Source organism: Opisthocomus hoazin, chromosome 15 (assembly GCF_030867145.1).
Source record: "Opisthocomus hoazin isolate bOpiHoa1 chromosome 15, bOpiHoa1.hap1, whole genome shotgun sequence".
In the NCBI taxonomy this organism is placed as follows: domain Eukaryota; kingdom Metazoa; phylum Chordata; class Aves; order Opisthocomiformes; family Opisthocomidae; genus Opisthocomus; species Opisthocomus hoazin.
The window spans coordinates 26,674,550-26,690,436 of NC_134428.1; the positions used below are offsets into that span (position 1 = coordinate 26,674,550).

A 15,887-nucleotide genomic window follows, 5' to 3' on the forward strand; every position below is an offset into this window, starting at 1 on the left:
TGCCACGTCTGTTATCACCACATACCAGAAAATGCAGTATGTTTTGCATGAAAAATATACTTGCTTCTGTAACTGTAAACATAAGAATACAATTCATTTTGCATCACAATAGCAGACAGAAGCACACTGGGAAATACAAATACTAAGGTTTCATAGCTTGCAGTTTCAAGAGCCATACATGTAATTCTTATAACTGATAGAAGACCAGATATTCTGCCTTTTGTCATTTATACCTTGTAAATTTGCATCTGGTTTTTACATTCACAAATTTATGATTTTGTTAAGCCATCTTTCAGTTTCTCAGCTTGTATGTTTGACATTTTGCCTACTGACATTGTGGATTTTTAAGATACGTTATATTTTTTCATATGTAATAAATCAGTATTATTTTCTGCCTCTCTAATATATAATCGAGTTATTGTCAAAAGATGCTTTGTGAATCAGGGTAGTGGTAGGTATGAGTTTTAGCTGTGGCCAAAGCTGGGAGATAAGCATGTTGGTGGGAGGTATTATAAATGGGTGGAAGGGGAGCTCTTGTTACAGAAGGTGGTCTGTATATACTCAATAGGAAAGGATACCATTTCCTAGAGAGCTTTGGAGGGTCACAAGTATCTCTTACTGGACACTGGAAGAGCATTCTGGGGAAGTATCACTATACGCTTGCCCTATTCTTATACTCTTCCCTAGGCGTCTGCTATTGGCCACTGTTGGAGACAGGATTCCAGGCTAGATGAACCTTTGATCTGAGCTGGTATGGCTTCTATCTTACATTCTTACCTTTCTTATCCCTTATTCCCAACCATCTGTTGGGAGATGATAACTCTTCACAATTTTAGTAAAGTTAGTGCGTTTTCAATAATTTCATGATTATTTAAATTCGTGTTTTGCCACAGAATTCACTGCTGCATTGCCTGGTCACGTACTGTTTCATTATATATAGCTTTTCTTTCTAGAAGGCTTTCTTCAGTTAGCTAGCTGGTGCTGCTTCTGCAAGACATCTGTCCATTTTCTTTTTCTTCTTTTTAACTTTCCTCTTTTAGCATACGCAGCATGATGCCACGTCAGTCTGAATACAGAATGCTTAGTATTTTTGTAATCTTCTGTATTGTATTAGAATGAGGACCCAATGTATAGCAAGACTGAAACCAAGCTCCATTCTCTAAATATCTCTGAGTGTGTTACATGATTGTTTATTGGTGATTGGCTATGTATACAGCATCAGGAGGAGCTGAGGGTATTTGTGGTAGGAGTCTATGCTTAACAGCTTGAACCTACAAGCAGGCTGCCTCAAACAATCCGGTCTTATTTTTTCTTTGGTTGGTCTTTTTGCTCTGTGACGGACACAGATATTAGGGTTTCTTTATTTTAAGTAAAGAGCAGAGAAAGAACAGTGGAATTACTGATGCAGATGCTAACTTTATTGGCCATAATAGCCTTGTTGTTCTACATATCCACCTTAAAGAAAAAGCACTCTCTAGCAACTATGTATTTTCCTTCTCATTGCTTACACCTTTTCTGAATCTGTAAAAGAAATCTTTTGACTGCTTGAAAGGTTTTAGACTTGGCTTTGGGTCTGTCTTGTATTCCTTTCCCTTTGAGATTTTCTTTCTTGGAGGACACTTGAAGTCTGGGAAGTTCTTGAAATGATAATGTAAATTATATAACTAGTTACGTTATAAATCACCATACCTTGCAAACTCCTGTTCACAGATCCTGAGTAGGAGTATTTTGATATAGGAGGTATGCTTCTTGAATATTTCTGTCTAGAGAAAGCAGTGCCAATTGAAGGTAGAGGCTTTTGATTCTCAGAGAGTACTATAGATCCACCTCTGGTATTTGATTCCTCACCTTGCTTCTCCATTGCTTCAATGTATGCCTGATATAATTATGCTATAGTATTTTTTTTTTTTTTTTAGTCTTTTGTACTGATTTGCCATTGTTGAATCTCTGTACAGCAATTTTCCTAAAATGATGTAATAAAAACTTCTCAGATTTTTGGTAGAGGTTTCATGCCACTAATACAATACCTTTTAGTTTGGTAGTAATCATTCTGATCTTTCAGCAAGCTAGTGGTTGCTAACTTGCAAAGCGGTTGTAAATTCTTGCAGAACAGATTCCATTTGCTCATAATGATTGTTACTTGTTACTAGGTCTCTCAAATGTCTTGAAAAACTTTTCTTGCAAAATCTTACAGTGAGCCAGAAGTACTTTGGCTACTTTTATATGAGGTAGTATTCAGTAGCTATATATTCTACCTGCCTTCAGTCATAACTTTTCCAACGCAAACAGTCTTATGGATTTAATTCTCCCTCATAGAGGAGTTCTTCTGTATTTCTGATCACCCTTATTGCCCTTTCTATATCTTTTTTAGTTCTACCATGTCCTGTGTGGCAGTGGAATATCAGAAATTGATAGCATATTCAAAATGTCAGCACACCAGCATACAGAGGTACAGATGGGAATTGCTGGTACAATCATTGTGTGTGTGTACATATTGCCAGTATTCTTTCATGTGTTCTCTTTGTTTTGTATGTCATGATTGTTCCTTATGATTGTTTTCCAGCTTGAGCTCAAATAGTGGTTTGAAATACAGTCAATGTAATTTTTTTTTGCAATTTAGGCTTGTTAAGAGCTGGATTAAATGACAGAATTTTGATAGACTTGGACAGGACTATACCTGCGACAGATAGGGTTACTGTAGCTATACAGTTTAGCAGTGTTATTTTCTTTTCCCAATTCCAGAGAACTTCAGGCACAGGAAACCTTACAGAATGGGCAGCTAGGATGCGGTGAAGGCATTCCAGATCTGCAGCCAGGAATTTTAGCAAGCCAGTCAATGATTGAGAAGATCCTTAATGAAGATCCAAGATGGCAGGGTAACGTTACCCTGTCTCCTTTCTGTTTCTTTATTGGTGTTTGATCCAATTTGTTAATCCTGGGTCTTCATCTGGGAGAAGTTCAAAAGCCTTTTTTAACAGAGTAAAGAATTGGTTTATATAAGTAACACGGATATTTGTGAACAAGTTGTACTGTCACCTTAATATTCAGATTGCATTTGGAAAATGTTTTGTTTTGAAAATGTTTAATAGGTCTTTTTCAGTTTACTCGGTAGAAGTGTTGCTAACCTGTGTCAATTGAATAAATGTTCTTAAAAGTCAGTAGGAGCTCTGTCTTGTGCTACATAGTAGTAATAATTAGAGTCTTCATTTTTTGAGTCATTAATAGACTAGTTAATGGACCGTTATTCTTTGCTGAGCTTGACTAACAGGAATGAAGTAGAATATTAAACAGAAAGTTGGAGGAGAATATTAAAATGCAAGAATGTCTTGAAAACGTTGTATTAGATCTCTTAAAGTAAATGCGATTTCCCTAGTTTCCTTAAGGCTTTCAAAGTTTATTCTCATGTTCTTGGTTTCGACTTGCATATTATATAGGCAAAGATGTTAATATTAATCGTATATTGTTAGAGCTATTGCCTGAATTTTACTTTAGAAAAGACTGCCGGGTACAGTTACTTCCACAAAATTCATGTGGGGACAGTTACACAGGAAGAGGTCACGAGAACATGCTGTCTCTAACGAATTCAAGGGGAGATAATTGTGTGATACTTCTCCCCTCTGTATTATATTTAAAATCTACTATAGGGCGAGTTCCAACCATTTAAGTACTAATAATGCGTAGAGCTTAACTGTCAGCTCTAGATCAAAAAATACTGAATTTTTCACGTAAAAAGATAGCAAAATTGACCAACTACGAACACTTTTATTGCATTCCTTGCATTGTGACTTGTCTGTGTTATGTAATGTTGTATGGCTTCTGGCAATCCCTGTAAATATGGTGAGATTGCACATAGTTTTTGTGGATTGAAAATCATCCAACTAGTGATTTCAGCCTTATTTTCCTAAGTCTTTAATGCAACTATTGAAAAGGACTGAACAAAGAATAGACTTCATGTGACACTCTGGTTAACAGTCTCTGCTATTTGAAAGTGCATCATTAATGACTCTCTGAGAATGTTTCTTCAGAGAGTGTTCCACAAATCTTACAGAAGTCTTGTAGTATTGTGCAGTTTGTTTTTGAGAACATCTCAGGTTAAAAGGTTTGATGAAGTCAGGATACATGGCATTGACTGCTTCTCTTTTACCTACATCAATTTTCCCACCTTAGGAAGAAGTTAGACTGGTTTGACGTGATTTACTTCCTCACAAACCTGTGCTTGCCGTTAGCTAAATTGTACCTTATAATTTATTTACTTGCTCCATCGTTTTTCTGAATTTTTCTGTTTCTAGACAGAACCTTGTTTGTTCTCCTTCCCCTCTACACTGCCCTAGTGAGGCCCCATCTGGAGTACTCTGTCCAGTTCTGGGCTCCCCTGTTCAAGAAAGATGAGGAGCTACTGGAGAGAGTCCCGGCGGAGGGCTACAAAGATGATGAGGGGGCTGGAGCATCTCTCCTACGAGGAGAAGCTGAGGGAGCCGGGCTTGTTGAGCCTGAAGAAGAGAGGGCTGCGAGGGGAACTAATAAATGTTTATAAATATCTGAAGGGTGGGTGTCAGGAGGATGGGGCCAAGCTCTTTTCAGTAGTGCCCAGCAACAGGACAAGGGGCAATGGACACAAACTGAAGTGTAGGAAGTTCCGTCTGAACATGAGGAAGAACTTCTTCCCTCTGAGGGTGACGGAGCCCTGGCCCAGGCTGCCCAGGGAGGTTGTGGAGTCTCCTTCTCTGGAGATATTCAAGACCCACCTGGACGTGGTCCTGTGCAGCCTGCTGTAGGTGACCCTGCTTTGGCAGGGGGGTTGGACTAGATGACCCACAGAGGTCCCTTCCAACCCCTACCATTCTGTGATTCTCTGATTCTGTGATTCTGTGATTCCTCCTTCCTGGAATCAAAGATGTAGAGACAGAGGCAAAGGTAGAGAAGAGGCTCTAGAATTTGTCCAGGAAGATTTTACTGGACAGCCTTAACATACCTTAACATGAAAGCAGTTTTGGTGAAATAAGGACTGTCAATACTAAACTTAAGAGAAATCCAGATATAAAATTGTATAAGTTTTTAGTGTTTGTCTTACTGAAATGAATAATGTATTTTCAGGTGTTCATTTTCAAAATGTTAAATGTATATAATGAGAATTTCCAGATAGTTTCTCTACCAATGGATTGCTAGTGCTTTATTTGTGTACTTTATTGTAATATTTCTATTGAATATAAAAGCAATGAAGATTGCTTTCCATGTATAAATGCGTTAGACTTTTATTTCAAAAAATGCAGGAGTCAGTCTACGTTTATAAGTATGGAGGGGTCTGTGAATCATAATTTTTTTTACAAAAAGCAGTGTGATACCTAAGCTCACTAAAGACACTCTGAATGCAAAAATTAGTTGTTTATTTCTCTTAACTGTTGACCTGTTTACAGACACAAATTTTGTATTATCTGGCTACAAGACAGAACAATGTACCAAGCCACCCAGACTCTGCCGCCAGGGCTATGCATGTCCACACTATCACAATAGTCGAGATAGAAGACGAAATCCCAGAAAATTCAAATACAGGTACACAAATACATATTAAGAATAGACTTTTTGGTCAGTCAGACAGTTGTTAATAGACCGTTTTATTTGGGTTCTTCTATAATGCAATTGTGTATTCCTGATGGAATAAAACCACATCTTTCCCCAGTAGCTTTGCTAACATTTTTTTGGGGAAAAAAAAAGCATCTGTTCAGAATGATCAGACAGTTCTGAAGACAATAACTATGAAGCCGTAATAGAAATATCTTTCTTTCTTGTTAAGAATGTAAATGATTTCTATAATTAGCAAGAATTGAAATCACTAGGTCAAACCTTCTTTGTTATGAAAAGATCAGTTATAATTTCTGTCTTTTCTGGTTTTGTTCCATAATTTTCCATTTCTGAGCAATATTTTTAGGACCAAAATTTAATGCATCTCCTCTCTTACTTTTCATCATTACATCACTCATCACTAGATTATTTTACATGATTCTCATACACTGGTTTCTTCGTTGGTTTTGGTGGTTTTTTCATGCAGTGATACAAGGTTTAGAATTGATGGGCTTTGCTTGACAGTCTCAGGACTGTGAATAAATGTCATTAGACTGAAGATAGATAGAATCATACTAGCTCATCTTTCTGTCAAAGAATTTCCAAAGAGTCAGAGTCTCTCATAATTTGCGATTTTGTAGGTCCCAGAATCTAAGATTCTGATATTTAGTGGGAAATTGTTTGAGACTTCTGCTAGGAAGTAGATACAAACATGGTCTGGACATCACTTTTTTCTAGGTCCACTCCTTGCCCCAGTGTAAAACATGCGGATGAATGGGGTGAACCTTCAAGGTGTGAAAGTGGGGATAGCTGTCAATATTGTCATTCTCGTACAGAGCAGCAGTTTCATCCTGAGGTAAGAACTATGTTTCTACTTACTTTTAGTGATATCAAATTTATTATGGATAAGATTATCAATTAAAGATACTATTTGTGAAAAAAATGTGATATTTCATTCATTACTTCCAGTTATTGAGGTACTTGCTTAAGCAAAACAAAATTTGCTAAGAAGTAGTTACTTGTACTGCTGTGGTTTTCACTGATAGGCATTTTTATTGTACTGCTTATGAAAAAATAATTACTATTCTCTGGATTTGGGCATAAATAAATGTGTTCTCTTTTTTACCTAACTTCTTGGATTGGTAATGAAGTCACAGTAGTAATTGCTACTCAGTAACTTGGGAGACACTTCTATTTTAAGTGTAGTTAAAAAAGCTTTATTGCAAAAAAATAAGAGAAACTGAATAGGTCAGGGGAAGGTGGAAAGAGCAGAAAACTCTCCTAACGGCTGAAGTAGGACACTCCAGAAAAACAAGGTGATTTTAGACTCCTCTGTAGGCAAAGTCATTGTAACTTTGTGGGTGGTTGAGCATAACAGTGAAATGCTACGGAAGAGAGCAATGCCATGCAATCTGCTGAGATTTAATTCTTGTGTGAAACTATGAATATATTAAATGTGTCAGCTAATGGAAGCAAACATGATACTGAAAAGACATGCTATGCTAGAAGCTCCCTGTACAACACTGGATATATTTTTTCATTTTGTGACCTTTGAATGGACACAAAGAATTCACAGCAGGATGTAATTTCTTGCATTAGAAAGTTCAGTACTTAGTAAGGTATAAGCAAAGACCGTTCAAGCAATTGCTAATTTCTCTTCCAATCAGGAACATTATTGAAGGCATCTCAAGACCATACTGGGAAAGGAATTCTTACAATACTTGCTCCAGGGTTGTTGCAAGCTTCATATCATACATTCCCTATCATAAGTTGACCAGCTATATCTTTATACTAAACAGGTGTCAGCTGTCTACTCCAGATACAGAGATATATCTGCTTCCGAATTTAACTGTCCTGATTACCTGAGATTTTACAGTCCAGGTTTATTTCAGAACATCTGATTTCTTCTGCATCATATTCCAGTCATGTTCTGTAGTGTCAGGTCTCTTCCTGCTTAGCATTGCTACTATACCTTTATTTATGACAAAAGTACGAATGAAAGTGCTAAAATAAGTTGCAAGGCTTGAGTTCTGCTACTAATTTTTTCTGCTGCCTTCCTCTTTCATACCTTCCATTGTCATCTCTCTGTTAGTCAATTTGACAGCAGATACGTAACATTGGTAAGAGTCATGTTCATCATTATCTTAATGAATGCATCTTACCACATCCTTTATTGAAGTCCTTACTAGAATGGCCACATTTTCCATTTTAGAGAAGGACCTTTGATGTATCAAAGTTAGATGGTGAGTCTACCATGATGTGCCTGTGCCAAATGTACTTTTAATGTTTCTTTCTGCCTTGAATCTAAATGTTGACAGACAGAATAATTAGTGGATATGCAGTGGCCTGAATCAGCTATTTTTTCTCTTCTCAGACATATGAGATATACTTAATATACCTCAGTTACATGTGCTACTTCTGATGTGACGGCTTTATTAAAAGTGCTTGCTAACTGCTTCTGTCTTATTTGTAATTTTAAAAAAAATTCTCATGTAACCATTACCTAATTCACTTGTTGTTCCTGAACTGATGGTGATTTGCTTCCACATCAGCTGTAGTCACCTCAGTCTTTGCTTGTTTCCATTAGCTATGCTGCCTATGTTGTAGTATTGAATATAATTCCTACTGATAATCAAGGCAGTTTGTTGGGGAGAGTGTTATCACTTCACCTAATTTTAGGTCTAGTATTTAATTTCACAGAAACTGGCAACATGCCTGCAGTGAAAGAGGAGTTTTCATTCAACATCATACCCTGTGATCCTTTCCTTTCTTTGCTCCAGCTCTGACTTTCATCCAGTTGCGTGGTTAGAATGGAAGTTCCTTACAGCTTTTCTACCTCTGACTTCAGGGTTCAAAGCACTCATTTTATTCAGTTGATAATGAAATTCAGTCTATTTAGGGGTGGTAATCAGTTACCTTCATTCCTCAGTCTTGATGTCAGTAACATTAGTTCAGCCTTACGTTTTTATGTCCTTTATTTTAAGTTGAGTAAATACTCACTTTATCCGACATTATCTTATTGAATGTTTTCCTGTGCTCGTTCTTTACCAAATTAAAATACAGAATATTGTCATTGGCTCTTGGCTCAGTGACTGTTGTTTGGAGAAATCTCTTGGTTATCACATGCAGAAATAGCTTGATTCTGCTGTTAGTGTATAGCAACAGTGTTCTTATCTATAGATGGAAAGTTAGTCTTCTGTAATGATTTAGTTCTTTGAGTTTGCTGTCTGTCTTGTAATATTGGCCATCTTCTATACAACATGTAAAACCAAAGTAGCTGCAACACTGCTTTTCTAAAATATTATTGTTACTTACTATTTATTATTATATAGAAGAGGGTTAAGATTCTCTTGTCTCAGATTTGCCTTTCTTAAAATTCTGCTCTTCTACCTGACTTTTAAAAATGGCCATAAGAACTGAATTTTCTGAGAAAACCATGTAATACATATTGTTAGTGAGTATTCAGAATTTTTCATTTAAAGGTTTTAAAATTTTCTAACTATTTTGTCATTATGTAACAGATATGTTTAGGTTAATCACCCTTCTGTTTTGTTTAGATATATAAATCTACAAAGTGCAATGACATGCGCCAAACAGGTTACTGCCCACGTGGTCCATTTTGTGCGTTTGCACATGCTGAAAGTAAGTAAGAGAACTGTTGTTTTGTATCAGTGTTCATAGAAGTGAACCATCATTTCTAAGCATCAATAGCAGAAGTGACTTAACATTATTCATTTTATGCATAAATGGCTTTTGGTGTCAGTTGTTCTTAGAAATTCTTGCCATGTTTACTAATACCGTACATTGCTATGGGAGCTTGCTGCATTTGCATCAAATTTACATCAGCAGTAAAACAGGAGGTGCTTTTCTTTACAAATGCGGCTTGTGCCTATAGCTTTTTGAGCTTGATCTGGCAATTTTCTACACATACACTTGACTTTGTAAAATTTATTAGCTGCCCTATTGAAACCTCCAGTAAACTTCTCAGGTAAAGGTTAAAACATCCTTGCAAGTATTTGCAGAACTAGGACCTTAGCTAAACTGAAAAAGAACACAGAGAAAATTATGTCAGCTGTCCTCTTTCCTCCATAGCCCACTTACACCTTCACTCCACTCAAACTATTATATATAGAAAAAGGGAAGAGGGACCGTTTTTTTCCAAGACAGCACTCAGTTCTTCAGTATGCATCTACCCAGATTAATTCTGGGTGTGCATCATCAGATTGTTGTTAACAGTAGTATCAACTGAGGTTACCCCTACATTCTTCCTGCACTCCAGAATGTGAAGTGTGCAGCTGCTGCAACAACTATTCATGCCTTCTTTTCAGTTGTGATGCAAGGCAGAACTTGACGCATTTATATGCAACTGGTTTCTTACAGGTGATAAACCTTTTTTTTTTTTGATTATGTAGTTTTTGCTTGATTATGCAATTCAATTTATTCTTCAAAAAGAAAAAAAAAAAAGGTCTGTTCCCATCTTTCTTGCCTTCTGCTTCTAGAGCTGGAACAAGGGATAAGATACCCTACCAGTTTTGGAAAGCACCAAATTTCTGCAGTTCTGTAGTACTGGTTTTTACGATTCTGTGATGATAAGTAATGGCAGTCTCCTCTCTCTGTCTAACCTGTCTAGGGAAATGTGGTGTTCTATACAACAGCTTATTGTGTCACTTGCTTACCTAAAAGACTCTCAGTGAATAGAGTCATTCTTGCTGCCCACAGCTCTTGTTTCAGAGAATCTGTGGTATGGTCAACTTGTCTTTTAACTTCTGTGGGATGATCAATTTTTTGCGTTGTTCTGTTACTCAAGAGGAGAAGAGGAACCTCCCGTATCTATTTCAAGAAGCCCATTATTCTAAGACCTAGCAACTTTTCAAAACATTATGGCAATGAAGTCAATATTGACTGTTTCTTCACATCAAAAGTAGCTCACTGCCTTTCCTTTTGTGCTGTTAGGGTTTTCTCCTAAATCAAGTTCTTCACTGTTTGCCAGTGTTTGCAAGTACTGCTTTGAGTCAGGAAAGTCTGAAAATAGACATTTTGTTACAGAAATAATTTGTGACACTGAGTTTACTGTTCTGTTTATCAGATATAAGTGTTTTATTTCCTGAAACAGCTGAAAGAGTATGATTTAACATATACACATGCAGCATGGTGTAATTGTGACATGCTATAAAACTTCTGTGGGAGAAGACCACATTTTCTCTGTTTTCTTCCTAAGAGCATACTGAATGCTGCCTCCCTTCTTGCCTCTCCAGCATGGAGAGTGTACTCAGCAGAGTGATTGGAGTTCTTTTGAGACCCCATCATGATCTGCTTCTCTATGTCTTGATCATTAGTATCTTTAACAGTCCAGTTGATGCTTGATTCCTGTGAGAGTAATCATTCTTGGAGGAAGCTCTCATTGACAATAAACAAGTTTTCCATCTCTAAGGAGAAGTGTTGCCCAGGGTAAAGATAAAGAGGGCTGAAGGAAAGTCCAAATTTAACAATTTGCTGATGTTATTCTCCCTAAGGGATATCCTTCTAATCTGTTGCTAATCCTTCTACCCCGGCCCTGTTCTTTCTTCTACTCTGTAGGATGAATTCTTGTACTCTTTAAAAATCTCCAGAACTGTGAGAAAATTCCTGAGACTTTGAACATGTTAGCAGTGCTAATTGAGAAGCAACAGTTTAATTTTTCTCCACATAGTTGCATTAGACAGAATTTTATGTCCATCAGAAGAGACTTATACGACTCAGCTACCATGCTCTGGAACTCTTTGGCTTGCATCATCTGGAATGAAAACTCTTTAGGCAGGAAATCTCAGCAAATGAACTTGAAATCTTGCAATAGTACCCACACCCTGTCGCTGGTAGTCCGAATACTGCGTCAGAAGTTAGATGTTTGATTACTATCAGCAAGAATTCCTTTCTGCTCCTGGCAACAGCTTTAAGCTTAGTTCAGTAGCTCTGACATTCTGCCTCCTATGTTCATCGAATAAAATGGTTTCTGTCCCATTAGGGAAGGGCGAGAGAATGGTTTCAGAGCTGTAGATCTTATCATCAGTACGAAAAGCATGAAACTCTTGGTTCATGGATCTCTTTGAATCGGAAATTATGAGCGTTCTCTACCTAACTTCAGTGAAGCCCTAGCTATGTGGAACAGGTAGAGGAAGATTTTCCACTGTTCATACGTGTATCTCAGCAATTTTTATCATTCTGTGTGAAATAATTTGTGGAAGCACATGTTCTCTATAGTAGCGTTCATGGTCTTCCCTCAATGACTTCCTCAGAACCAGCTGACCATTTTTTTCCCTTTTCTCCATCCTTTGTGGAGATCATGAGGAATATTACTGTTCCTCCAAGACTGCTTTTACCTTCAGGCCCTGGCTGCAGACAGTATTGTCTTGTAAATGTCACTCGTGTTTTTCCCCCACTGGCTGAAGCCCTAGGTCCAGTGTAGTCCCATCACTTTGTGATGAGAAGAGAGAGGGCACCTGATCCTGAAAAGCAGAGAAGTGGTGGGATCTGACATAGATCGCTGACACTCTTTGCAAAACAGAGAGTAGCTAGGGTATGTTAGGACACTTCAGTAATGGACTCACTTAAAATAATAAACATCTCTCTACCTCTCTGTGGCACTTGTTTGTCCACTGACTGCCTGACTATAATTGGAACCTTACTGAAAAAATAGATCTATTTTTGAAACAGAAACACGGGCAGACTGAAATTCTGCTGGCAAGAATTTGGAAACACTTCAAAGGACACGTCTCCTGGATAACAGCTTCTGTTACTGAAGGCATTTGCCTTCAGCTTGTTCGTTCAAGACTGTTGTCTTCTATTGGTGCCAAGACTGCAATAATGAAAAAACTTACTTCTGACTTCATGAAAGATGGGATTCCCCAGGCCAAACCTAACCTGACTGTAGTAACTCTTGTATTCATAATACCCGGGCTGTGTTAGTGCAAATTCTAAGGAGGCTACATAGCTGAAAAAGCTGTATCTCATAAAGGGTACAAGCCTGTTTCTACGTAACATCCTAGGCTACTGATACATAATCCCTGAAGCACCACTTCACTGGCATCAGATAGTTGAAGTTCTTTTTGAGGGCTCTATCCTAATCTCCATGAGGTTCAATGATCGGCACGAGATAGGCCCACCATGTAAGACTGTTGTTTTTCTGTCATTTGTGGCCTCCTACAACAGCTATAGGTCTTTGAGAAAATATGGTTAGACTGGGGGAGTCTTACACTATAGATTTTGTAACTTTTGTGCAGCTGGCCACAAACTGTGATGTTCACTCTTGGGAGAAACTAGAGTGATGTAAAAGCACACATTCTGAATTTAACATGTCTATTTGACTTACTATCAATAAGCAGGATAGCAAAAACTAATCATGCTATTCTCCCTAAATACCTTCGAAAGAGAAAGGAGATGATATTTCTTTTTGAAATGTTTGGAAGACAGTCTTATACTAGCTTTTTAGGTTAGTATGACTGCTTACACTCATTTATAGCATATTGGACGAGTATATGGTTGTGTCAGGGAAAAAAAGCTAGTGAAGATTTAGGAGACAGCATGAATCAGATAGTACTTTTCCTATGACAGTGTGAGGGTTGACTGGGCATAAGATGACTGACTGGACTTGTTCTGGGCAAGCAGCTATATAATGAGATGTTATGTAGTGAGAGTAAATTACAAAAAGTCAGCGCATCTCTGTCTGTCTTCCCAACTGTTCTTTGCACTTTTATTCTATAGGAGGAACAGCAGGGGTGTAGTAACGTTGTCTTTGCAATCCCTATGGTTTATTTTTCCGTTTCTTTCTTTTGGGAGTGACTGGACTGGACTTGTGTGTATAGTGGTACTTACTAGTAGCTTTTTCCTTTCTCTTCTTCCCTATTTTTGTATTTATACAATAGAGGAAATATTTGGTAAAGCATTGGACCGTATAGTAAGAAGACCGTGGAGCTGTGATTAATCAAATGCTAGATAGAAAAAACCCATCAAAAACCACATCATTAGAATCAATCCTCAGCTATGCTCTCTCCACTGAAGAGAGGTATCTGCAGTATCTCGTACTCATTCTGTTTCCTACTGTGGCCTATACTTTCATACACTGTATTAGAGCTACTTACTGTTTCTAGCAGAGAGAAATGTTTAACTTTGATTTTTAACTGTAGTTTATCGTTATCCCTTCAGAAATTCAATAGTGGCTAGAGAGGAAAAAAATCTGGCCATACCTGTAGAATTAGTTAAGAGATTTTGTTTTCAGTCCTGAATTCCTTACTTTGATGTCTTGTGTGCATGGATTGTGAGGTGAGGAATGTTATTAACTGTAATTGCTTACTAAAGTAAATATTTTTTGTTAATTTGTCATTTGCCTGTAAAACTGGAAGTCTAAATCTCCTTAAGATATTGCACATTTAAAGAATCAAATATCTAAGATGTTTAATAGTTTAACAAAGTAGCCTTTGGGAAATTGCAAAGTAATTGTTCAGTCACGTTGAGTGAAAATTTCTGGTATAAAAATTAACGAGTCATTGGTCACAATTTATGTACAATACTGAACTTTCTCAAAGGTTGTTGTTCCTTTTTAAGTTAAATAGTACAAGTCCCATATTCTCTTTAAATTGTTTTATGATTACATCAGTCAGTTATAGACTGGAAAAAGAAAACTGAACCCTATAATTATGATGCCATTGTTACCGTTCCAGTCAGGAGTTGTCTTTAAACCCTGGTGTGATAGAGATTCTGGAAAATAAAACAGAATCTAGAATACTTTAAATGTATAAATTTCGATCTAGCTCCCACCAATTTCTGATGGACTAAGTGAATAAGAGTATCACATTTGTTAGTAGCCACAAATACATAATGGTGAATTATATTATGCTTACCTTGCCTTTATGCTTATATTTAAAGAAAAAGAGATTTCCTGTGTGTGATTTGATGTTTCCATGTGACAGGTGCTGTTGTTTGGTACTAGGTGTGTAACTGTTAAATTCACACAGCTAAGTATCAAATCTGTGTGTAATTTTTTGGGGATTCCTTCAACAGAGGACACCATGAATGTAGTCATACTGCAAACTGGTTGTCAATCAAAGCCAGGCGCTCACCTGTTTTCAACAGACAGCATAGGAATTGCAAATGAATGGAGCAGCAGTCTTAACTCCACAAACAGCATTACAAATAGCAGTGGGCAGTCTGGAAATGTAAGTGTAAATAATTCTGGAAAAGTTACTAATAATCACTGTACCAATATGTAATGTTTATTTTACTTCTTAAACGTCTGTTTTTTATTTCTTTGTAATTCAGCAAAAGAGAAAAAAACCATAGCTATAGTAAAAGTCAGGCAGTGATATTTAACTGGTACTGTAAGCCTAAATGGAATGTCTGCCTTTGGCACTAGATTTAACTATGTATTATTTATGTTTTCTGTTTTGTTTTTTTTTTTGTCTTTAGATGCGATATTTTGAATGCTACAGTAAGAACATCATTATTATTCAAATATACAACTACAGGACAGCTTAATTTACATATGTCTCTTTTTTTCTGTAGGAAAGATTTCATTCATGGAAGATCTTGCCTGATCTCAGCCCTCTTCTCTGCCCTAATTTGTTAACATTAGGAATGAATTGATGTCCTACATGAACATGCTTTATACTTAAAGCTTCTTACAGTGGTGCAGTACATGCAGTGTGTTTGGTAGAAGAGAGATGTTTGATTACAAGGGTGATAAATGTAGTTTATATCAGCAAATTTTATCAGTTGAAGATGAGGGAGAGGAAGGAGAAAGATATGTTGCTGAGCCTTTATTATCTTCCTTTTAGCATCAGTTGCAATAGATCCTTTTGTTAGATTTTACATTTGTTGCAAAATAGTCTATAAAGATAGCGACATCTCTCTTGTTCTTTCTTGACTTGCATTTTACTTGCCTCATCTGCAGTGCAGTCATAAGTACACACACATTTATTCCCAGAATTTTCACTTCTAGCTTTCCAGCACTGTTGATCTGTACTGTTTGATTAGGAACCAGATAAAAGGACATATTTTAAATAATGTTTAAAAGGAATTGCCAATAAATAGAGCAGTTGTTAAAACTCCTGGGTTCATGTAGCTTCATATTGCTGTCCTGTAGATTGAGGATAAAGATACCAGTATGCCTACATTTAATCTTAGGTTCCCAGTGCAGAAGTCTGCTTCTGTGTATGAAAGGTTCTGAGGGGTCTGCCTTTTTATTTAGGAAGCTAATTTTGGTTTTGCAAGGTTCTGAGGCTTGTGAGAGAGACCTGTAAAATCATTTCTTCTCCCAGAAGCTTCTTAGCCTTTCATGAATGATTTTGGTACAACTG

The 15,887-nt window shown here is 37.1% G+C and overlaps 1 protein-coding gene across 10 annotated transcripts in view; it reads left to right on the top strand.

The window, feature by feature from the left end:
* Positions 1-15,887, top strand: part of UNKL (unk like zinc finger) — a 65,369-nt gene that overhangs the window by 11,753 nt on the left and 37,729 nt on the right. For 5 of the 10 annotated variants that reach the window (XM_075436618.1, XM_075436607.1, XM_075436610.1 and 2 more), the window contains 5 exons: positions 2,743-2,876; positions 5,415-5,550; positions 6,298-6,415; positions 9,117-9,201; positions 14,593-14,747. In XM_075436618.1, coding sequence (XP_075292733.1) covers positions 2,743-2,876; positions 5,415-5,550; positions 6,298-6,415; positions 9,117-9,201; positions 14,593-14,747 — 628 coding nt within the window. Of the gene's footprint in view, positions 1-685; positions 752-2,209; positions 2,450-2,742; positions 2,877-5,414; positions 5,551-6,297; positions 6,416-9,116; positions 9,202-14,592; positions 14,748-15,887 lie in introns of those variants that run through there. The other 5 variants (XM_075436613.1, XM_075436615.1, XM_075436614.1 and 2 more) reach the window with 5 other exon arrangements.